General features: G+C 36.4%; 1 protein-coding gene across 1 annotated transcript in view; it reads right to left on the bottom strand.

Moving 5' to 3' along the window:
• The window catches only part of PTPRD (protein tyrosine phosphatase receptor type D), a 691,347-nt gene that overhangs the window by 31,796 nt on the left and 633,351 nt on the right, over window positions 1–26,200 (bottom strand). The window contains exons 19-31 of the mRNA XM_053465969.1: window positions 24,793–24,937; window positions 22,625–22,930; window positions 21,693–21,886; window positions 20,434–20,460; window positions 19,307–19,424; window positions 17,115–17,702; window positions 16,634–16,734; window positions 15,855–16,114; window positions 14,545–14,635; window positions 8,580–8,789; window positions 5,551–5,711; window positions 4,116–4,130; window positions 717–829 (exon numbers count right to left, since the gene is read on the bottom strand). Coding sequence (XP_053321944.1) covers window positions 717–829; window positions 4,116–4,130; window positions 5,551–5,711; window positions 8,580–8,789; window positions 14,545–14,635; window positions 15,855–16,114; window positions 16,634–16,734; window positions 17,115–17,702; window positions 19,307–19,424; window positions 20,434–20,460; window positions 21,693–21,886; window positions 22,625–22,930; window positions 24,793–24,937 — 2,329 coding nt within the window. The remainder of the gene's footprint in view (window positions 1–716; window positions 830–4,115; window positions 4,131–5,550; window positions 5,712–8,579; window positions 8,790–14,544; window positions 14,636–15,854; window positions 16,115–16,633; window positions 16,735–17,114; window positions 17,703–19,306; window positions 19,425–20,433; window positions 20,461–21,692; window positions 21,887–22,624; window positions 22,931–24,792; window positions 24,938–26,200) is intronic.

Raw genomic sequence — 26,200 nt, 5'->3', positions numbered from 1 at the left:
ATGCAGGCATACTGCTACTGTGTTTCTAAATGTTAACAATACAAATGCACAATTATTCACGTACGAAAATAATGCAGTTGCAGATTTTTGAAGAACAAATGACTTATTACTTATTCAATTAGTGAGTACATCAAATATAGTAAAAATACATGAGAGAGTAGTGCATTATGTAGGGTGTGGGCACCAACAAAGCTTATTTTTACACCATGCTAAATATTTTCCATAAAGCTTTTACTATCAATGTTCATAGTTACTACATTGTACATTTAATTCTGTTTTAATAGTTATTAAAATCAAGTAATTCTTTTAAATAAGAACGTACCAGGTTGAATATCCTGGGAAGTTCCCAGGTATGTCGGTGAGGTCTTAAGTTGTCCCGGCCAACTTTTAAGGTGGCCATATTTCATCCGTTTTAGATGATAATAACGATCAGTATTTAAAAATTTTAATAAACTGTTGCATGTAACACTATGTGTCTTTTTTTTTCATTTAGTAACTGATGAACTGCTTATCATACAATATACTAGTGCACAGAAACACAAGCTTGTTTTTTCCTGTAACAGTATTTTTGGCAAGAAGACAAAGAGTTCTGACAGGCTTTTATAACATGGAGAGAACTGAAAGAAAGTCTAGTTGTCAAAGCTCTCGCTGAAATCAGGTCTCAGAAGATCCACTAAACTCACATAAAGGCATGACATAAAAATTGTACTTCTTACCTGGAGTTTGAAAGTTAAGACGCCTAAGCTCTACAGGGTCAGTAGGGTGATGAGAAGGGATCTCTTTATTGTTTGGCAAGCTGCCCTTTCTCGAGTCTGATTCTGTCCTCTTTCTGTAAGGAGATATAAAATGGGAAAATGTCAAATACAAAACAGCACTAAATATCTCCATCACCTGACCAGAACTGAAATGAAATACATTGAATAATGATTAATAATAGTACATTGGCATTAATCTGACTGTGAACAAACATGGCTGAAATATATCTTAGAAATAATTGGCAATATGATATGGAGGTACTGCAGCAGACAGAGCGTCCTCCTAACATGCTATCCTACAATGCAAAACAAATACTACTCAAAGTATAATAACTGGATATGTAACATTTCCAGTTTTGTGTGGTTATGTATTAAAAATGTTTCGGATGCAAAGTTTTATCAGTGGTTTTACTACCAAGTCAACAAACATAATGGTGTTACATGACCTGTATAGTATCTTTACGCTGTTTGGCTTAATAGCTATATGGGAACGTTTATTGTGTATTGTTATAAAATATTGTTTATTAACTACTTTATTGTAATCTTTGTAGATTTAACAGATCTTCTATTTATTCCCTCATGTTAAGTCTTCCAAAATCAAAAACCATGCTAAATTCCAAACGTGGCTCAGTCAGAAGAAACATTCCTGGTAAGCTGTGTTTAATGTCTGATCCAAATTTACCACGTACTCCACTTACACTGAACTGTTCCATTCTTCACTTAAATGTACTGCTCCATGCAAAATGTTAATTGCCCTCTACAGAATGCTAGGCAAATAATTTAAGATTTATAGGTACAGTTTGGATATTCCAAAATACAAGGAATGATGTTGCTAAAGCTGCATTTAGTTACAAAGTGTTTTAAATTCAGCATATGATGTGGAACAGCACTTTAAATTAAAATGCTCTATAGCATGCCATTTTGTACGTTCTGTATTTGACAGAGTTCTACAAATTCCAAAATGGCTTTCATAGAGCTTCACGCAGACAGTGGATTTGTCTAGCCGAGGCTCGTAACTCAATGGATTAGACATTACTGTGTGGTAATAACCATGAATACAAATTTCTGCATTATCTGCTTATGAAATTTTCATTTTGTACTTTTACATTAACTAACATGGTGATACTTGAACGACCATCAATTTTTCCAGGATTACACTGTATTCTGTTCATCCGAATGTACAGTATCTTAAAGAGGCTGTTACACCAAAAAGATTCTTGAAGCCGCGCGTTTGCAGAGTAAGAGAACTTCACAACTTAAGCACCCACACACACACACAACAAATGCTTTTCATACACTATGTCTTAGCTGAAATACAAATGAGGAAAACCAGAAAAAAAAGCAGTCCTGACAAATTAGAATTTCCATAACAACTCGTAATATAACCATTAGGTTATCACAATCTTCATGTCAATTTACTACTCAACTGATCTCACATTGCTTTATGGGGCAGAGGAACTTGTTATTTAAGCAGAACAAATATCAGGATGAAAGCATCTGTTCTTCTGAGCTTCAGTTGAGCATCAACTATGTGTACGGCTCCTGGCAGCAAGGGGGTTAATGAGAAAACGGAGACGTAGACCTCTGCATCATTAATCCGCTGCTGTTTCAGGATAATATTAGGCGGCTGGATAATCTGCTGGGAACATATGGCTAATTGTTTTGGGGTCTTTTGGACATCACAACTCGCCCCCCCATGCCAGTGCACCAGTTCACACCCTGCACCTTCAGATGTGGCCTATTACAATAAACTCCAGCCACGGCTGAGCTGTTTAATGTGCCACAAAAGAAATGCATCCGTTTCCTATCTTAATAAAATCTCAAGCCGGCTCCATTTTCTGCAAGCGTTTCAGCTCCCTTTTAGCATTACAAAGACGAGGACTTTATTACATACATACTGGTATTGGATACATTTAATTATTTGTAGATCGAGGTAGCAGCAGTGGAATACCAATTACAGGAAAGCATGCTAGAGCAACAACAGGCTTCACATGACAGAATTCATTAGTCCAGCGACTTTCATGCTTTGGTTTAAAAAAAAAAAAAAAGAGACAAATTATTATTCCTTGTTCTGGAATAAAATTTGAATACTCAACAACAGTCCAGCAGCTTATAATCATTACTTAACATAACAAAAGAATTACTATACTTTTATTGTGAGATTTTCGTTATTCTGTTGTTGTTTGGTAACATAGCTTTTTTTAACTCTCAGAATGCAAGGGAAGCAGAGTGACATAATTGAACTAACCTATCTCTACATTTATACATAAAAACTTTTTTTAAACAGAACTTTTGAAAAGTGCTGCTGTTAGATGCTTCCAAATGAGAATTTATTTTATCCTCCGTTACAAAAAGAACAGCAGGATAAAATTCAGATTCGTATGAATTGCAAATTTACAGAATTTGAGTAAATTAGGCAATTCCTCCGAAGCCCTAAAAATGAGGCCAGACCCCCAACGAATCAGACGAAAAGGAAGCAAAAACCATAGACTTTCCATCCAACATTCGTGAGTCCACATTCACTAACGCTCTCTCACACTCATCTCCCTTCTCTTCTCTATTGTATCTTAAATTCTTAATCTTCTTTCTTTGTCCATATCTCCGCGGACATAACCCGGCAAAATAGAAGCCCTGCGGTGATGTCCTCCCCATTCTCCAACTGAGGAAGAGGACATCACCAAAAGTACCAACTGAGGGCAATATTGGGGCGCTTGCGGTGACACCCCGTTCCTCCAATTGGGGAAGAAGACGTCACTGCAAGCACCACCATATTGCCCTCAGTCCACTTTTATCGGTAAGGAAGAGATAAGGATTTGAGTGTTGAACCATAGAACCGAAGAAGCGGTTGGGAAGATCATATGGTACTGTAGGAAGTGAGGATGAAATGGGCAAGAATATATGGTGCTGAGCATAGAATAAAATGGGTCAGATGAGGAAATTTGTGGGTAGGGTGGGGATCTACCTGGGAGAATTAAGTCAAGCATACTGTACATGCACATTTAAATGAATTGAATATGAGGCACTCCTGGAGAAAGTTATGGTACTTTGTAAAGTAAAAACCTATCCTGGTTGCAAGTGAACCAGGTAAGAAGTAACTGCATCTACTATTGACAGAGGTAATAATGAGACTGGAAGCTGCTGAGTGCTTTTCAATACTGGTTTGTGGTGCTTGATATGTTTTACTGGATCAATAACCATTCCGGCCACATGAACAATACAATCTTGGAAGTGCTGTATACAATACATTTACCCATTAATTTCTATACACGATGAATGGGTAAAAAGACAGAGCACAGAGCAACCAAAATGTACACTATTTCATAGGATAGTGAGTCTGCATCATCGTTCTTCATTTCTCACCTGTCTGGTTTACTGCTCCATAATAATGCAGCAAAAATGACAAAGGTAAAATGTTACTCCAAAGGCACACAGACATATAGAATACTTCAGACCCCCAGGAGATTTGTACAATACAGTTCATACAACAGGAAACTTTACCCTTCAACCCTTTGTTTTCTTATTTATACAAAATACAAACTAGCTTTCAAGTAAAACACTTTTAAATCTCAAAGGTCATTTTAGTAGGAACAAATGATGCATAGAAGAACCATTTGGCCCGTCTAGTCTGCCCATGTTCCCTTACCTAAAGACCCAGACCTTAATCAGTCCTTGGTGTTGTCTTAGATTCAGGAAAGCTTTAAGCCTATCCCATGCATGTTTAAATGCACTCAATGTATTAGCCTCTGACACTTCTGATGGGAGGTTGTTCCAATTGTCTACCACTCTTTTGGTGAACTTAAATTTACATTACATCTAAACCTCTGACCCTCTGGTTTTATATTATGACCTCTTGTTTTAATATTTCTCCTCCTCGGCAATAAAACTTCGCTCTTGTATTTTGTTAAATCTGTAAATTTGTTAAACATGGGTTACAAGTGCTTCCTCTGAATACACACCATTAACTACAACCTTCTGTCTAAGCCACTGCCTTATCCATTCAACAATTTGAACATATTTCAATGGATAAGGCAAATGCATATCCCACAGCTTGAACATACACGTAACCTTTTTTTTTCCAGTTTCAGTGTCAATGTTATGTTTGGCAAGAGATAACAGAGTAGCAAAGCGAGAGGAAATATCCGTCTAGAAGACAGAACTTAATAGGTCTGATATAATAAAGTAAGGTTGTTCAGTGTTGGTTTTCAGTAGCCATATGCTACATTCCTGTTTGAGCAATATTTTTTACACTTTATTTTCTATAATATGTTGAGAGTCTGATGTAGATGTACACCGTTATGTTGTTAAAATCCACTAAATTAGATTGCTGCTCTATTGAGCTGGTTCTACATACAGCAGCAGGGATTAGGCCTTCTGTTTGCCTTATTTACTAGTATTCCCCAGTATGGGATTTATCCAGCCATCGAAAGAGAGGGCGAATATGGTAATGGTGATACCTTTATTATCTAACTGACGTATAATGGATTGCAAGCTTCAGAGACTATCTAGGTCTCTTATTAAGGCATATTATATGTATAGAATCTATAGTTGGTATAATATGCCTGAAGAGGAGACCTAGATAGTCTCGAAAGTTTGCAATCCATTATACGTCAGTTAGTCGATGAAGGTATCATTTTTACCAAGTTTGCTCTCTAACTTTTATCTGGTGAATGAAGACTTGTGTATCAAAGACTTTATACCTTACGTTACCCAAATATACATAAGGCATTCGTTGTTTAAGTCATACTGTAGCAATAGTGCTGTACCAATAAATCATTGTGTCCCACAAGATATTTACCTTTTATAAAGGAGAATTGCAATGACAATACAGATGATAAACACTACAGCTAGAACAGGTCCAACTACCCAAATCAAGCCTTCTTCCTCATCCGTCATTGGTTGGGGGTCGAGTTCCATGGAAACAACTGTGTCCGAGTATGGGCTTGTGGCATACATTGTCTGTAACAAGACACGCACAAAAAAACTTGGAGTGAACAACAGAGTAAACTTGTGTATTAGTGCTTATTACAACCAAAAACAACAAGTTGCCACCCCTGTGTAATAGGCACTTCATCAGTAAATAATGCGTTATTGTATAGTGAAGTAACATCCTCACACAGGTACAATAAACTCCTACCCTTGCAGGTAAGTTATGTTTTTAGCAATGAGGTGTTTAAAAGTGACCCATTAATGTCACACGTTCAATTTCTTACCAATAAGCTAAAGCATTATTAGATTTCACATAGGTGACAAAATGGACAGATTTATTGTCAATTATCTCCACTCCCACTTATGTATACTTTGATCAGGTTCTGCCCTGATTGGGCTCATGTCCTTCTTATTTTATGCCATTATTGCTCCCATATCTCCCAACATGTGAAATGGCTGAAGGACAATTTTGAGGTTGGTGGTGTGGTTGGAGAGTAGGGATTTCTCAAGACTTTTTATGCGTTGTGACCCACTAATAGCTGTTTATTTAATTGAACAATGCATTTAAAATATACTACGATACACTAACTTCCAAACAAACTCTGTGGTATGGCCTCCTACAAAACCTTTCCATTTTTTTTTTTGGATGCCAATAGCCTTTTTGCTTTGCGGAACATGGAATGTAAGGCCAGCTCTAAGTATATTTTATATTTTATTTTGCCAGCCCAGAAGTGCATTTTTAAATATGCTAGCAAATATACGAGCAAATTATATAAGTGTTTCTTTAACTATTCCTTTAATTTAATAAAGGACTAGTGGGTAAATCCAAGACTAGTTGTCTGTGGGGACAGCATTTAACAGCCAAGTTTGATTTCTGAAGAAGCAAGTCAGGTCATTTAATGGTTTTGATTTTTCCATGCATACTTTGGCATTCTGTTGGCATTAAAGTTAATAACCTTCAAAAAATAACCTCACATAACATCTAGGTAACCTGCAAGATAAGTCATGATACGGCTAGGTGTTCTCATCAAAAGCTTATTCAACCTTTGGAAAACGGATTCAAAATATTATTAAGCTCAAGATAACAAAGCCGAGAAAGGTAATTATATTGTGGGTGATATTCATTTCGTCTTCTATTGAGGAAAAAAAGTGAAATTACTGCATGAGAACTGGGAGAATAAGCAGTTTGTCTTCAATTTTATTTAAACATACAAATATCACTATTTACACTATTTCATGTAAGAAGGCAGAAAAAAAATAGATTACTTATGGTAACAGAATGCCCATGTGACTGAACATAGATACAATATTTACTGCCATGACACAAGCAAAAATACCTATGTGCCTGCCTGCTTGGCTGTCTATCCATCAGCAATTTAGAAAATAATAAAGAATGTATTATCCCTAGTATACAGTGCTTTGCTTATACATTAGATATAAATTGGCGAAATATAGTTTTCCGTGCCTGCCTCTTATGTAGTTGAAATGATGTTGCACCATAAAAGCTATTTATTCACGCAATCCCCAGACAAAGCAGGGGCTTCTCATTTTCCGAAGCCATTTTAAAATGTATAACGGCTGGGAAGTTCATGCCTCAACGCTTTCTGTAATAATCTTGGAGAGGAAGGTCTATCAATTGCAAAACATATGAACAGGTAATCTAGAACCGGGCAGGCTTGCGCAAACTGTGGCAGGTCCAGCAGAACGGATATTCAGTAACTTATGTGTTACAGGCTTAGGCAGTGCAAGTGAAAATTTAAATGGTAATATTAGTCATTTTTGTTAATTAGAAGTAACACAAGACAGGTTTTAATCTAGACTATGAAAACTAATGATACATTATGTAAATGTCATAAAAAGGAACCAGCAGTGCTGAATAATTAAGATAAAACTTTACAAAGTGTTACTATTTGAAAACTGGCAGAAAACCAAATTGCTACCTTTATCAACAACAGGAATGTCGGAAACAAAAAAGGTTTAGGGATAGAATTAACTTGGAATGTAATTATGCTAAATACATATATGCAACTTGTTTGATTAAACAAGAAAACGGCAGAATACAAACCATTCTGAATATACCAGAGCTTGATGTATGTAATTCACAGACATACCACGTTGCAAAATGCACTGCCTTCAAATAACATGCTTTCATATCTATGTTAACTGGAGGGTTCTATGCACATACCTTTTGATTGTTTAAATTGGTGTGCAATTAATATAAAATGAAGCATGTTTCTCCTTCAAGCTATAAACATAATGGTACGCTTGCCAACATTTCCCAATGATTGCTAGGGACATTGCAGAATGTTTCTAAAATCCCCTTTGTTCATAAGAATGTCACCACAACTCATCCTTTGAATAAATTAACGTGTGATTCAAAAGCAAATGAAAACATTCTTAACAGGAGAATTAGCGTAACAAGAAGTAGAGATCCTGCTTTTACAAATCTGGCATCATTGGCAGGGGCACATTGAGATGGGTGTCATGGATGAGCTGCACCCAGTTATCCTGTAATCAAGATGCTCAAGAAGGTCCCATCATTTTGCATCAGTAGCGTGGCATCTTACAATGTGTTCAGCAAAGAAAGAGTATGTAATTGTGTGTGTTAGTATATGGTCGGTATGTGTGTTTGTGTATGGGTGTGTTTGTGTGAGTAAGTGCTTATTAATGTGTGTGTTAGTACTGGGTGGGGTTGGGTGGGCAAGGAAATCCTGCACCCAGGTGTCAGTAATCCCATGCTTCCCCCAAACACTGTCACTGCTGTTCAATTACTATTCATGATCATCCTTAGAATAAGGTCACTAAGTAGCTCCTTCCAAATATGTGGTCATGTTGACAGGCCTCTTGTAAGCCTTGTGAGCCTTGCAGCAACCCTGTATGCCTGTGCAGCTCACTTACCGACTCAGAATGCTCTATTACGGCAAGCACAAAGAAAACGTATTCTTGTCCGTTTTGGAGCGGCTTGTTCTCGAAACCGCCATAGTGTTTCTGATCTCCCAAGGTGAACTCCGTTGGTAGAACATCAAAGTGAGCAGCGATGTAGGGTTTCAACTCAGCCTCTCTCTTGAAAAGGAGGCTTCTCCGCTTTCGAGAAATTTCCTTCAGAAGCTAAAACAATACGCAGGAACATTAAAATGTAATGCATATAGATATATAACCTTGAAACAAAGCCTTCAAAAGAAATGCAATCAGGTAGTGAGGACTAAATACTATTACTACTACAGTATACTATACTATACACTATACTATGTGCAAGGTCCAAACAAAACAATAGTAAGAGATTATTGTTAATAACAGCGAGTTATTGGTTGTGGGAATAATATATTAAACATTTACACTGTTTATGGTAAATGTCTAGGCTAAAATTTTAGAGGCATGGTATGTGATTATGGATTTGCAAAATATATTACTATAGTATAAATTTTACTTATAGTTGCATTTATAACAGCACATTGGTGACGGAAACAATGGAACTCACTATGGAAAGCAACAAACAAAATAACTGACATATGGAAAGGCCAGATGAAAGAAATTAAGCCCCATATATTTAAATGTCTAAAATTGACTGATGTCGTTATCAGTGGTCCAAGGCTGCAACGAAGAGCTAGTGATAGAATGAAATGCTGGGCTTAGCTGTGCATTTATGAAATAAATGTTTTTCACGATGTTTGGTGACAAAAAGGAACAAAGTGAGCGGTGTGGGTATATAGACGGAAAATCTTTACAAAGAAAGCAAAAAATGACTTTGTTTTTGATTTCTTTTAAATTGATGATGAGCACTTGGAAAATAGTCATGTACTCCCACCTCTTGAGATACTGTACATGAGCACTAAGCTGAATGGTGAGTACCAAGCCGAGGAAGCAGTGAGATCTGGGTCTGCAATCCAGTACTGCTCCACTGGTAATTCTACGTCTGTAAGGCTGTGATGCCAGCGCTACAGACACAACGTGTTAATACAGCTTTTATTCATATAGATTTAGCATCCCCTGGAAGGTTTGAAAATATTATCACCTGGAGTTTCCTCACTTGCTATGGGTGCACAAAGTAAGTGGGCCCTGTTAACAGATTGCTAGGATCAGGTTGGATAACAGGAGGGGTAATACATAAGCATAGGTGGAACATGAAGGGGTATAGCTAGAGTATAAGACAGTTCTCCGACCTGCACCTGCAAATCAGAGAGCAACCCCTTCAACAGTACATTACCCTTTCATAAGTATGGGTTATGGTTTACTACAGTATTCAAGAAAGAAGCCAAAAAGCAAAGATTTATGGAAAAAAAGACTGCGGGTTCTTTGGATTTCAAATGGAATGAGATCAAGAATGAAACATTCGGTAGCATTTATTGCACAAAATTCTTAGAAGAGGTAGGGCAAAGTAACAAGTAAAAAAAAACATGAAATATTAAGATACATGCTTTTCTGTTAAACCAATTTATGCAGAAATTGCATTTGGAGATATGGCAAGGACTTTGCTTCTTTATCGGGAATAATTTTCATTTTCCAGTCAATGCATATCTTATTTCTTCCACCATTAATTCTACAATGAGGCCTCAACTCTCAATTATATTGGTACAAAGTGGGAAGCAACCCATTCTGACCCAAAAATTTCCGAATTAATAAATGTTCTTTATCAAACTATTACACACGTTAACGCACCACGAAGTACAGGATGATTAAAATGGCCCTTTGTTATAGGAATCAGCTTCACAAACCCATACAATGCAATTTCACGAAAGTTCAATGTCACTCCTCCTGTAATCCTTCCAAGGTTTGTGTTTTACTTAAGACTGCCAAGATCAGAAGCTGTACCTACTATATTTACAGAATTCCCTTAATGTTTCCCTATTAGAATACATACATTTGACTATTTTAGTGCAATTGCATTACATACAGTAGTGTGAAATAGAAAGTACCCCCTCTTGTACTTCATGTTCAAAGCGTATTACTTATTTCTTTAAACTATGTTAAAATAATATACTTTTTGCATCTTGGAAATAAGAAGTGCTTTACGTCGTTGCATTTTGCTTTCACAGTTGTAACAGTAAAAAGACCTTGTGATTGTTGCAATAGATATATCTTTCTGCAATTAAATATGCTGTGATTGATATGTGATTCTCATTGAAGCAATGTAGTTGAATATTTTTAAACCTGGACTAGACAGCAAAAAAGTCCCTCTTTCGGGCTAGGATATACCGTATTTGCTCGACAACCCCCCAAAATATGAATAACAATTTAGGGAAAAAAAAGAAAAAGCCTGAATATAAGACTATCCTATAGGAAAAATGTTTTACTAGTAAATATTAATTCACATGTAAACTATTTTTCTTATTTAATAAAAACTATGATTAGACTATTATAGTATTATTAAACATCTTTATTTATTCATTTATTGCTTCTCAGAATACTGTAGGTGACTGGGGGGGGGTCTGCTATTCCAAACCGAATAACAGTTGTGAGTGTAAAAAAGGCAGAACACCGTAAACACCAATTCTTCTCACAATTTAAATGTAACATTAGAAGTATTAATCAACGCTAGTCCAAGTGCAGTAAAAAGGCAATGACAACTCACAGGAAATCAAGTGCTTACTGGTGTTTTCCATAGAATTGATCCCTCAGGCTTCATGAGTTCTGAAGCAGCTGATATCAAAACAAACAACTAAGCTGCTCAGGTACCTTCATAAACAAGGCTGCCTACAATACCAGGAGCATGATCCAAATCTCCTCACATGTGGGCCTCGCGGGTATGAGGTAATGGCGTAATGCTACCCACATAAGACCTCTACTTCCTTCAACATGTCAAGGCGTTTTTGCAACCCTCATAGATTTAAAGAATTTCCAGTGCTATGTTAAACTGGAATGTTCTATTTCCTTTTCAACTACCTACTCCCAAATCAAATACTGGAACAGTTGCTACTAAGAAGATGCAAATACCCTAATAATGCAGTAGGTGCTTTGCACTGCTAACACTTTATATACATTCATAACCATTACCATTGCTACTTTAAACTGAATGGGGCATTTCACGGAAAATATGTGCTATAATGTAGTATATACAATGTGTGACAGCGCACACTCATGGATATCCTGCGGAGGGCTGTCACCTGAAAGGTCTATTCGGCAATAATCCTATAGAACAAATTAGAGCTGTTTTTAGACTTACTTGGATTCATACAAACTTTATTTTTTAAAACATTTGTGCGTTCATACCAATCTCCGATAATAAGGATGACCTCCAAATAATCTAATGAAAACAAATGGCAAACTCTCCAAAAATTTGGTTAAGACTTGTTAATTTGTTTGCCACATTTTGACACCATTAATATTAATAAGATATTAAGTTATTATTAAGTTATTAATATTGGTGACAAATAGGCAGGGCAGGGGACTGTGCAATGTGTGCTGTGTGTTTCAATTCTTAACTACAATCGTGGTTTCAGTTTTCATGGGTTGGGCAGAGGTGGCAGCAGCAGCGGCAGGCATGTAGGAAAATGTTGTCAGATGACCCCTGGTATACCAGACCAAAGTAGGCTGGGGACTTCTTGCCTGGAGTCAGAAATACAACCAGCACCATGCAGCAGAAGCAGCAGTGGCAGTAATACATCCTGGTTGTAGTAGTGGTATACTATTCTCCATCCCACCTACAACATGACGTGGGATTTAAGTCACTACCAAGGACTCACGGAGGAGTCATGTTCTGGTGTCTTGTGAGATCAAAGCTAAAGATTCCCTGCTATTCTACGATGAGGCCAACCCTTGCAGCAGAAGTGGGTCTTACTCTGCCTTGAGAACATATGGAAAAGGATATGGTCCTTGACAATGTCAATAATGATAACCTGGATTTAGATTATGAGCCAGAGTCAAGCGACACATCTGACATTAAATTCTTTGCTAGATGTGATGCTCCTTCAAATATGTACACACCACAGTGCAAGTTTGCTTCAGGGGCAGAAGTTATTCTGGTGGTCGATTCTTTTAATTTTCTGAATGTTGGGGAAGATTTAGTCCTGCACCAAGGGGTTGCATGTGTGTACTCTACAGTTTTTATTTATAATATTGGGGACAAGGCAGTTTTGCACCTTTTGTTCTAATATGGGAAGGATTCTGTCTGCCAGTGCCTACCCTACCTTTGCGGCTTAATCTCATTCTTTACTCTGGAGGTTGAATTCTTATTCTTTTGTTTAATAATAGGGGAAATTTAGTCCTGTACAATCTGGACATGTCTATCTGACACTGAGCTCTGCTGCTCAATGTCCTTCCTTATCTTGGGGGATCAATTCTTCTTCTTCTTTTTTTAATATTGGGGGGCTAGTCTTGTATCATATGGTTGGCTGTGTCTCTCTGCCATGCCTGTCCTGTGCCCTTTCTCTGCTGCTATTCAGTCTCCTTCCTTACTCTGTGGAAACATTTCTTTGAATATTTTTCAAGTTTGGGGGGAGGGGGTTGGTTTCAGAGTCCTGTAATATGGGGCTTTATCTGTCTATCTGCCCCTGTTTCCCCAGTGCTTCTTTACTTTGAGAGATCAGTTTATCAAAGTGGTCCACTCTTGGGAGAAATTCAGTCCCCTAACATGCTGTTGGTTGTGTGTGTCCATTGGTATTGTGTTGCAGATGCAGATTCGGCCAGCAGAATCAGTGGTTCATGACCAATTAGTGGGGAAACTTCCTTATGCTACACTTTTATAACATAGATCTTAAGGATCTTTTGGTAGGTACATATTGTAAAGCACATGTCAAAGTTAGTAACCCTGCCTCAAAGGCCTTTATTATAGACATTAACCATGTAATTAAGAATAAATAGCACGATAAAAAGCATTGGTATATCATACGTTCTTTAAACATTTTGGTTAAAGGGATAGTCTAGTATTCCATACAGACCCAGCAACGAAGAATGCATATTAAAGTACTTTGTAAGTAATTTCATATGCATTCTTAAGGAGATTCTCCATGGTGCCACTTACGCAACCACTAGTGGAAGATTGAAGTACCCGAATGACCAAAAGCAACTTGGATAAATTTTTAGTTTCATTTTTGGTCCATTCATTTTTGGACAATGCATTTGATTTAGGAGCGCTTTTTAACTTTGCTTCTTCTCTTTCCCTTTAATATCTATGTATAGAGTTTAATATGCTGTATAGAGTAAATGGTGTATTAGTTCTTTAATAACACTAGCTTGTCTAGTAGATCAAGAATGCACAATGCATGTCTTTAAAATATACAGTAACAAGACAAATGCAGAGAAATACATGGGTGTTTTTTTATATCCATTATTCCTCCACCCCACCGTAAAACAGATTATCTTTTTGTTGCAAAAATATCCTGGACTAGCACACAATTATTTCTTTGCCTGCTATGTTAGTAGAAGTTAAAAGAGCCAAAAGGTACAGGTCAGAAGTTAAACCGCATTGCAAATTGCAATTTAGCATTTGTTTCAAATTTAGCAAATGCTACTAATGAACCCGACCTTTAATGGAGTTCATATCCATAGAGATTAAGCCACTGCTGTAGAATTATTTCACCTCTTTGAACTTTCACATCTTGCTTTGCAATGAGCAAAGAATAAAATATTTATAACAAAGAGGGAAGATCGGGCCCTTTTTGTGCTTTCATTGAAGTAATTAAATATTCTGTCCCTGCACACTGAGTACACAAAGTATATGGCCAAGTTCCAATTGAAACTGACATGGCGCATAAATTGGATATAACAGGCAGTCGCTATCATCTAAAATACCCAGAAACCTGGAAATGCATGGCAGGATACTCAGAGAGAAAAATGGATCGATGAAAACATTTAGATCTATGAAAAAATTTTTTTACCTCAATGTTTTTTGGTCAATAAAAACATTACATTACTAACGATATATTACCTCATCCAATTCCATTTCATCAGGGCTATCCCATTCTTTAATGAACTTCCCACGTGATTTTTTCAAAGGAACAATCACGATGTAGTAGCCCCTGTAACAAACGAAAAGATGACAAATTTACACCTTATATAAAATCAAAGACATTCATTACAGTTCTGATATTTCCACTATAATACCAGTTCTAATGAATTAATAGAGGACAGTATTTCACAATAAAACAATGGGGACAGTTCTTGAACTTCGTAAGAATTAACTCTGACTGCTTTGTTTTTTCTATTTATTTTCCTTTTTATTTAAATTAGAAGCAAGTAGATCTCAAGTAATATAATCCCCTGCAAAGCAACTAACACATTGTATATGTCTACAGAACATATTAGGTGAATCGTATCTGCTTCTTTTCAGTAATTAAATGCTCTTGTTTTCATACCAAAAAGAAAGCAATCACTTAAATTTGGGGTCTTATGAAGTGCTGTTTTTTTTTTGGTCTCCTGCATGACAGAACAAGGAGAATGTGAACTACTGATATTCGGTGAACACTGTGGACAGGGATGTCCCTAAAACATTACTCCATCGTCCTATCAACCCAGCATGACTATGCTGAAAATAAGCACTTCTCCTAAATTGATGCATTCTTCTCACCGTGACAGCAGTAAGAGAAAGACTGGGACTCTGTGGGAGCTGCCTCAGCTGATCCAAATGACACAAGCTCTTTCGCTGTGAGTTCAAATTTCTGACTGATGATGGGAAAAGCTATGAAATTGTGTTTTCAGTCTCAAAAAACAGAATCCATAGTTATTTTTAAAGTTTTGTGACTCATCAAGAAAAATGAATGACACTTTTGAGCAGATCAGGGAAATCATTTTCCTTTGCACTAGCATGTTCCTTTTACTCTGTGGCAACAGTGCAATTTCCTTCAATTACTTTCCATTCTGATTTGTGGTCTACTGTAAGTGTCCAGGAATACTGTACACAACACTCGAGCTGATCCGAATATCTGAAATCTGTAAAGTGGCCATGCCCCCTTCACCCTTACTTCCACTTCTCATTCTGTCCTTCAGCTGGTCAGTTTGTTGCATCTATGTACCAGGTGTACATTTAGCGGAGTACAGTTCAGTGAAATCCTCAATGCACACCAATGCATCAAGGCTTGCGAATAAGCCATTGTGTTATTAGGGTTATTAGGGTTATTTGTAAACATGAACTGTTGATGTGCCTTGAGGACTAGTGTCTTGTCTGATCCCAGCTCAAAATTCCACCATCTGTGGTCAGAACTGACTTTCAACAATGATGATAGCAAAAAAGGGGCTTACCTTATTTTTTCATTCACAGGGACTTCAGGTAGCTCAACGGTTATCATTCCATCGGAATTGGTTTTCCCAATAAACATAGGTTTTGTTTGCAGCACATCTGGGGCTGTCTTTGCAGTCACTCTGTGCTGTAGCCCCCCTGCACTGTTCCCTCGGTTAGTAAGAACGAAAGAGTATGATGTTTCAGGCTTTAGGTTTGTGATCAGCTTCTGTGTTGCCCGACCATCTACTTCAACAGCCATTTTGCCATCATCATATAAAATCTTAAGAAACAAAAAATTACAATCAAAACTTGTAACCAGTGCTGGTCATTAATAATTCATGAACTAACTATAACTATAAGGCACCATGATATTAGTATCCACACATTGAGATTTATTGAATAATTCCCATGTTATATGAAATATTCTACTAAATTGACTGCTGATAAGACGGAGCACTTTTTAAAAAACCGATAGCTAGCAATAAACTGGAGCGGAGGGTTAGCTTACAGAAAGTGTCCTTATGGTTTCTTCAAGATTTAAATAAATGAAGGAACACAATAATACACAATGCTGGGAGATCAGGGGTGGTGCATCCGTGTGTGGCTGTCATTGGTTGTAGAGAGATTATCCAGTGGCTGACCAGATTCTTTTTTGTTATTAGAGAGGAACAGGATGCATGTAAAAGGCTACCTGGCAAGATGTGTGGCTAGTTGGCTACTACAGTGTATGCTGTCATTTCACTTTACATATCGTCAGCTTTGCATTCCAGGTTACCTCCCCATCTGCATGCAAACTTACTTTAAAGGGCAATGCGGAATTGTAATTTTCTGGAATTTCCCATGACAGCAGCACTGATGTTTTCATCACAGCTTTCACATGAAAATTTTTTGCAAACACTGCTGGAAGAGTAAGCAAAATGTATTTAAACGGTCCTTTAAACAAACACATTTCTATCTGATAACATAGAATAGCCCAATGGTTCTGTGTATTCATCTCTAATTCACTACGTTTCTCAAGGTGGAATTAAAATGAGATTCTAAAAATATGTCCAATCTTTCGATTTTATTTTAGTCTTACCTGTGAATATTATGCAGGAGGGGACCACGTGGAGGTAGAATGAATTCTAACATATTCCAAAATATAAGAATGATGTACTTTACCTTATGGATTTGTTGACCCTAAGCATATGAGTAGCATCATCCAGAATAGAAACTGCTTCCAAAATACTCTTATTCAAGAAATTCCTTAAAGCAGAAAGCCTTAAGTAGACAAATCCTACCTTGATCTATTGGCAGTGTCCTGAATTGGACACTTGGACTAAAGGGGCCTGGACCTTTGCTTGTATATGCACGAATTTTAACATCATATATGGTATCAGGTTTTAACCCTGTGACGGTCACTGTTGTGTCGGCAGGAACAATTGGTACTTCAATTGGATGATATGGAAGGTTGATATCCCTGTACATTAGAATATATTTTGCGATGATTCCATTCCTTTCTGCTAAAGCAGGGGGTTGCCAAGTTATTTGTACAGATGTTGAAGAAGTGCTGTCGCACTGAAGGTTTTGAGGGAATCCACTTGGTATGTCCTCTGGGACAGAAATTTCTTGTACAACCTCTTCCCCAAAACCCACTTTGTTTCTGGCTGATAATTTGAAGATATATGATGCTCCTCTGTGAATCTCAGTGGCAGTAAAGTGCTCTTCCTTTTCTGAAAACTCTCGAGTTATAAGCATGTCCAAGTCTTTGCGACCAAACTTCAGACGATAGCCAGTGATAGGGCCAAAAGTTTCAACAGGAGAATACCACTGAATAAGAGCCGTGTTCATTTGAGTGTGGCTGATAACAAGTCGAGGTTTACCTGGAACTAAAGCATAGCAGTTTTAGCATCACTACAGTATGCATATATTTCTTCAACTATTGTCAAAACATACAATTGATGAACTCAAATAATCTACTTTCCACTTTAATAAAAGGTTTTGGGCTTCAAATTGTTTTATTGTAACTGTTCTTTTATCAATAGATTACATGGTTTCATAATGTTTTTTTCATACGGAAAGACAGAAAACTAAATCCTAGCAACAAGAAAGAAATACTTCTAAGCCATATTCTTGCGTTGTGTTCTAACCATTATTAAAGCCAATGGAGCATAAGCAAAGTGAAGAGACCACAAAATGGAATAATAGCTCATTCAGGTTTCCAGCAAAGAGATTGCTAGAAGCTATCACTAAATTATATCTGTCATAAATTGATTTTATTTTGGAGGCAGCCCTCACATTGATGACTATTTTTTTTAACCTTGATTGGTGGTACCTCTAAAAGAAAAAAAGAAATACAGCAAGTTTTCAGAAAGAACTGAATAAGAAGAGAGTTTGCCTTATTAAAAAGAAATAACCTTGTCTACCTAGCGGCAAAGTGAAGTGTGTATCCTTGATATTTGGAGCCTGGTGTGCAATAAAGTGCATGTAAGAAGGGTACTATTAAACACTAAAAGATGGCCAGCAGGAACAAAGCAAAGAACATAGGAGGAATTGCATGCTTTCATATCTACGGAACTGTTAATAACAAGTCACTACTGGCTGCATCCAAAATGACAGTCATGAAATTATAAAACGTTCTAATACACTAACATTTCTGTAGACAGTTTAATTATTAACAGGAGAAGTCTCTTGTTTCCAGGAGGTTCATTAAAATGGGTCTCGGCCGTTCTATATTTCTGCATTGCTTGCCTCTCCTGCCAGTGGTGCTGTAGCTATAAAGTACAACCACTTGTACTTGCCAAAAACCATTGGGGTAAAAGCTGGGTTTGGGAAGATAAAAGTCACCAAATAAAAATAAGGAATGTGAGTAGAGGTCTGAACTTGAACTGAAGTACAAAACTATTTGAACTGTTACTTAACAATACTTAAAAAATCAAATGAGAAGCTTAGATCATTTTGAATGATTCTGATGGTATGCAATACTATATGTTGGTTTCAAAATCACTAATCTGAGAGATTTCAAAAACCTACAAACCACAACATCGGAGTGGCACACGTGGGAATAAAGTATTTTAATGTAATACTCCAGCAGGACGGATATGTCAGAGTACATTTCCTTTACACTTCCTAGAAGAAAATCTAAGAGGAGGCTGACTGTGAGTCACTTGAAATATTACGCTCACCTATGAACCTCAGCAGCTGGAGTAGAGATTCCTTAAATTCTTTTCTCTGATTACTATTTCCTCAGTGGCTCCCAGAGCATTTAAAGTTCTTATGTGTGTTGTGATGGCTAAAACCCATGTGTCAAGTAAATCTTCCTCTAGGTTACTAGTTGAGTGGACTGCTCCCTGTTATGAAATTATTTCAATATTAATAAATGTCATGAATAATATAAAATGTTCTGTGTTTTGCATTAAATAAAAAAAACCCCAGAAATATAAAAGGGTAACAGTGGCAACTGTATGACATAGATAAAATACTAATGTATCACCTGCACCGCTTGTAGACACAACTTTAGGCTTGCTTCGAGCTCCATCACCTTTTGTGGTATAAGCTGTCACAGTGATGGAGTATGCTGTTTCGGGCTGCAGTCCAGAGATGATCATTTCCTGAAATTAAGTTTAGGAGAATGAAAAATTCACGCTGATACATTTATCTTCTTTTTTTTTAGATGTGAACATTTTTCATGGTGAATTGGTCCTATAAAAGTGAGAATGACCCTCTGTTCTACCCTAGAGACAAGCTTTGTCCCTCTACAGTCTAATGAATTCAACAGGACAAAAGCAAATGTGTTATTTAAAAACTATTAAAAAGAGACAAACATGTTGTGTGGCATTAAGTCTGATATCTCAAAGGGTATTTAAAGGGGTGGCAGGGCAGGACTAGTTGTACAGCCGTCGTATGGGTTTATCTGAACTTTGGTATAGCTCATCTCTAGACCAGTCTCAAACCAACATATGTTGCCACATTACAGGAATAAAATGGTGGGGCTATATATATATATATATATATATATATATATATATATATATATATATATATATATATATTTTACCAGGTTGCACACAGCTTATCTCCTGGTTCAGGGTGTTCCCCCAAAAAACAACTTTGGAACTAATCTGTTTCATATTATTAGTATGATGATGATGTATGGATCATGGATCATGGATCATTTCACAATACAGTCAAGACCAAGGAAGCTCTTATGTGGAAGAATGCAAATTGATGAACCGAGCAAAATCATGCATCTTTTAAAATTACACCAAAAATGCACATTCCATTTTTACTACAGTTTTAGCTATTGCGAAAAAATAACAAAAAACAATTATGGCGGGAAAAAAACGCAAATCAATAGCTAAAATGTAACTTCATAAATGCAGTTCAATTACTTTTCGTTACAACCAAAATTGCACTACAATGAAGCAACATTAGTAGTAGCCATTCAAACATTATACAGTAGAAAGTACTTTGTTCACTGCAAAACATGCTAAATCAAATAAATGAATACGAGACGGACATGAAACCAAAGTGGCATGTTAGTGCATGCATCTGTGCAAACAGTCCATCCGGACAATGCTGAACGTAACAGTCTTCAGCTGAGCTATCCTCATTACTCACATGTTCAGTAGTATCATCATATTGCCACTGTTTAATAGTAAAGGAAAAAAATAAGGAGAAAAAAAAATGAAGACCAAACCAAAGGATTTTGTTTCACCGTTTCAGTAAACTTTTAGTTTTAGGGTAATGATGGAATTATGTATCACAAACACCTATTTGGGAATAATATTTAAATGTCTTGTTTAAATGATGGCACCTTAAGCAAACCTATACCGTGTTCTAGTATAATGTAAGTAAGAATGAACTTCTAGCTCACATAGTTGGGGAAGTTGTGTATAAAGATTGATTTTGATGCAAAGTGCCAAAGGCATGAACATTCCATCGGTTACTGTGACAAAACCAATTTTCACACGTTGCATATCATTTTTACACTTTCTTTTTAACTGATCCACGTATTAGGCATGTCACCGCAATTTACAGATGATTATACTCTATTGACATTCTGTTTGAAGCTGAAAAGGATGTGTTACAAATCTTGGAAAAATTTAAAAGACCAAATGTTTGACATCTTTCTGAAGATTCAAGTAAAAAAACAAAATAACGTACTTCTGACTTTTTAATCAACAATGTTTGACTTCATATTAACGCTTCCATACAAAAATAAGATTTTTTGGATTTTGTCACCTTTTACATTTCAAAATAATTGGAGGTGGTGGTGGTGGTGGGGTTAGATGAAAAGGTTTGATAACTTTGAAGAACACTCATCTTTCCACCATATTTGTAGTGCCTACATATACCGACTGTCATTTACAACGTAAATTGTGACCTATTGTATGAGTAGACCATCAGTACCAGTTACCCCACTGTTATTTTGTGACTACATCTTGTGTGTGTTGTGAATTGGATTTAGGGTAAAGGTCATAATAAGTTTAAATGTTTTGGTCTACTTTTATAGCTTTGTTATAGTTAGAGAGCAAAAAGAACAAGACAACAGAAAATAATAATCAAAATATAATACAGTCAAAGGTAACTCAGGACAAAGATCTTTAGTATACTTAAGTAGCGACTTATTATTATTAGCATAATAATTAGCATATACCAAGTTTAAGGATTTAAAATAATTAGGTATTATTTGAGTGTCGATAAAAGGTGTATCATGCCTACAAGAAAAAGTCACATACCAATTCAAAACACATTTTCTATGTAACATCTATCTTTTCTACCTATGACCTAAATTTTCAGTCTTGGCTGTCAGAACCTTAAAATAAGAAAATGAGCATTACAGCAATGACACAAAGAATCGTAATAAAGGTTATTACCTGTGCATCGGCCAACATAATGTCCTTCAGCATGGGTTGGCCTTTGGGCTCTCCATTTTCCATCCTCACATAGTGAACCTGGTATCCTCGTATTTGGCCATGCTGCTTGTTCGACACGGGGGAGCGCCAGGATACTTTAATAGATGAGGAGTTCACAGCCTCTACCTCGACTTTGCGAGGAGGACCACTAGGAACTAGAACAACATCATTTCATAAAACAAAATTATAGGTAAGGCCCAACACACTTCTCAAAAAGATCTTCATTCAAGCAATAAAAATGCAAAACAATTCTGTTCTACAAATTTTAGTGTAAAGATCAAAAAACATGACTGATGCAAAAAATGGAAGAAGAAGAATAAGAAGAAGAAGAAGAAGAAGAAAAAAGGGTATCTGTGAAAAACATGTAAAAATGTCAAAAAGCCAAGGAAGATGCTTTGAAACATTCAAAGCATTTAAGTTGAAAGGTTGTACTGATACAAATTATAACACAAAAACAAAATGTTTGCAAAAATGAGTGTTTTTTCATTGCAAAAAGGTTGACATACAACTTGGGTTTTGTCATATTTTGTTGTCTTATAGCGAGGACAATAATATACCAGATGAAACAGAAAAACAACTGAGCATCAGTTTCCACAAAGGCTGTTGGAACTCAGAATACAAGGAAAAAATGGAAAAACTTGAAATTAAATGCCATAACGGGCAGTTAATAGATTAAAAGAGAGAGAAAAATATAGAAAAAAAGGAAAAAAAAGCAAAAAGCAAGTTATCGCCAGTGTTATACTAAGAAAGTAGAGGTTTGTTAGAAAAAAGTGTGAAGATTGCCAGAAAAAAAGCCAGAAAACATAAGAAGTGAGGAAAAAAATCTGACTTCTCATTATTCAGTGGCAATATAAAATTCTTGACTGAGTGTTAGAGGAGAAGAGGAAACATACCATCTTCATCTGTCCGAATCAATAACTGGAGACTCTCTGGACCAGGTCCGACCTCAGTGTAAGCGATCATAGAGATATGGTACAGAGTCCATTTTTCCAGATTTTCCAAGAGGTACTGCTTAATGTCTGAAGATATGCCCTTGATTTCATGGGGCTTGTTGTCTTCTCCATCGAGCATTGTATATTTGATGGAATAAGCCGTGATTATGCCATTCTGTTTTTCCACTGGAGGAGGTAGCCAACTTACCAAGATGCTGGTAGAGCTTTGGCTTTTACATCTTATGTCTTGTGGTGGAGCTGATGGCTCTGATTTCAGTAAAGCATTACAAGGAGGTTGGGGTGCAAATATAGGAATGATCCAAAAATAAAAAAATGAGGAAGAAAAAAAAACAAATAGAAAAAAAAAACCAAAAGATAACTAAATCGGGCAACTGAATGAGAACAAAAAATGGTAAACAAAATATTTTAGGGAACATAATGCACCTTGGCTTATTTGAATGAACAGACAAAAATAAACACACAGATAAGGCAGACAATATGTATGGGAGGTATGGAGATGATGCCTAACAGCACCTACCTGTACAATAAAATGTTCTTCAACATATAACCTAGTACATTTGCTTCATTACTTACACTTGCTGGCAGCAATTAATGCATGTTAAGTATAACCGTAAAAGCAGTCGTCTATATAGGACCACAGCAAAAAAGTCCACTCTAAAGTGATGAAAATTTGAGACAGGTAGGTGTACAAGTACTGAGCCATGCATTAAGTGCTAGCCAGCTTGAATGAAATTTCAAATAAAACAGGAATCTAGCAAATCCACTTGTACTAAAAGATGAATCCCAAATAATGTCAAAAATTGCTTCTCAAAGCAAGACCAAACTAGGTGAAGCATGCAAAAAAAAAATGTGTAATACCTACCAGAATATTAACCAGGCTTGTTGGTTTGGACTTTAACTTGTACTTACCCATACTCACCAGCTACTAAGTCAGATCTCAGTTATATTTTTTTTTTTTTTTTTTTTTCTTTATGGGAACACATTTGCTAATAAAGAATAAATGACCAGTACTACTAATGGATTTGTCATCTCTGTAATTGTCATGGACTTTTCAGAGTAAAATAATCTAGTAACAATATAGTTACGTATGCTATCAACCGTATGAAATATTTATAGATATAATGTGTCTACAAGATTATTTGGCATGACAGAGAAAAAATATTCAGCCAATACCCTCAAAATTCTACGTTATTACGCAAGAAAATAACTGGATTCACACTAACAAAATAATAGTGTCCTCTACTCTTCGATGGCGTAATGTAGGAATCTCTGGGTGTTTTCAGTGTCTAGACTTAATTAAATGTGAATTAAAGTAGTCCTTGGACAAGATGATAACAGTTCAATATTGTAACAAGAGATATTTAAAAAAGATTCAGTGGAATAACAGTGCTCTTAACGTGTTTTGTGACAGTCTGATTACTGTATTTGATTTGACAACAAATTAAATACAAAGGGTTTTTTGGACACTTTAAAGAAGTGAAAAAAAATCAATGCAATGAAAAAAAAAAATACTATTTTTCTTTCTGGTTAACAGGTCTATGTTATTCTGCTACAGAAATGTATACGTTTGGAACTGTAGCAGGGTTTTCCACCATTAATTTGCCAACTGGAACAGCAGTTCTAGTCAAACCCAGTTGGTCTTTACATTCAGTTCAAGATGGCTGACTTGTTGGTGCTATGTTTCAAGAACAGACTGTTTAAAAATGTTTTCCCTGTAACCTGAACTTGAATTTCTGTAATTGTGCAAAACAATACATGTTTAATAGCAAATCTAGCAAATCTGTTGTAGCCTTTGATAGGATTCATGGATCAGTTGTGTTTCTGAACACAACTGTGTAGTACACTACTACAATTGAGACTGCTTGTCTGTAAAGTTGGGCCCTTCACATCCATTAGCTTTGCAGTAAGAGGTACAGCATTCATGATTGTATACGTGCAAATCAAACTATCCAGCCGTAGTATTTCTAGAAATTTCATGCCAACGAAGTTTACATTTTGTTTCATATTATTAGGCTTTACGGATTTTTTCCCTGTGTGTGTTTTGATATTAATTTAGCCCCCCCCCCCTTCAGAAACATGGCAGCAAATAATGCAGGAGAGAGACCTACTTGACTGCATGGTTCTTGCGGAAATTTCTGCCGTAGAGGCTCCAAGCCCAAGGGGAGCACGTGCGGCCAAGCGGAAATAATACAAGCTGTTTGGCTTCAGTCCTTGTAAGCGATAAGCCGTGCTCGGGTCTATCGTGATAACTTGCTGAGGAAGGACAGAACCAAGAAAATGGTCAGGCACGACCAATAATATCATCATTTATCAACAATCAAGTCTATTCCGACAGCTTTGTAATAACAAGCCACTAACAAATGTCAAAGTGCACAATTACTAGATGAACTCTGATAGCTTTTTCCAATATTTACTGCATTACAATGGTAGCGATGCCAACCAAAAACGTCAAATATAGTCAAGTACAGGTATTTTTGTATATCTAATAGACTTTGCAAGATATGACGGGAAATAGAAGATATTCAACTAATGATATTCATCAATTGTTTTTCTGGGATGCAACGGCATTTCTCACAATCCTTTGTAACTGGCTCTATATAATTAACATCTGAATTACAAAGGTTGTCAATTATCTTCTCATTAACCTTTTGCGAACAAGAATGACATGGCTCATTACTCATCCCCTAAGATGCTGAAAAGTATAATAATATCTCAGCTTTCAAGGGACACCATACATGTGTGGTTTTGTGTCATGGTCAAGTAAAAGTTCAAGCACAATTCTTTAGAGCCTTGTATTTGGCTAAATAAGAGGCACCGTAGTAGCATGTGGGCACTTACGATGTTGGCTGGCATGCGGGATGGAGGACTGCAGTCTAATATATTCTTTTATATATATATATATATATATATATATATATATATATATATATATATATATATAAACACCATTTAAACAAGTGTTTAAAATATTTGAACACACTAACACTATGGGTGCTGTTGCTAAAATGCATAAATTAACCCACTCATTCAAATGCAAACAGATTAATTGGTTTATTTAACTGTTAATTTAACTGCATTACTGCTTTGTTACTACTACTGTGCTTCTGTTGTTACTAATGTGTAAGTTCATGGTTTACTGTTTTGTGATGTTAGTGCTTTTGCTATTATAGATACTGGTGAATTGATATGTGTATTTTATATTCTAACTGCTTATCATACAGGTTTGGAGTGAGACTGTTTTCTAAGGAACGAAATAAAGTTTTCATCACTGGCTGCCACTGCAGGAGACTTTGCGTGAAGGCTACAGGACATTCTTCTCATTAGATGTTAAGAAACAGGATAGAACAATGTTTCATGTTTATGAGGCAGGCGCCGGAGAAGAGAAAATAGATCTCTCTCTTCTTGCAGTTGCTTGAAATTACATATTATAATGCATTTTCTTGGACAACATATTAAACTTGGGAAGCTCTTTCTACTAAGTTCAGACTTGCTAGCCAAAGATATGTGGCCATCCTT

Source organism: Spea bombifrons, chromosome 1 (genome assembly GCF_027358695.1).
Source record: "Spea bombifrons isolate aSpeBom1 chromosome 1, aSpeBom1.2.pri, whole genome shotgun sequence".
Taxonomy (NCBI): Eukaryota; Metazoa; Chordata; class Amphibia; order Anura; family Pelobatidae; genus Spea; species Spea bombifrons.
This window is presented reverse-complemented; position numbering and strand designations above follow the sequence as displayed.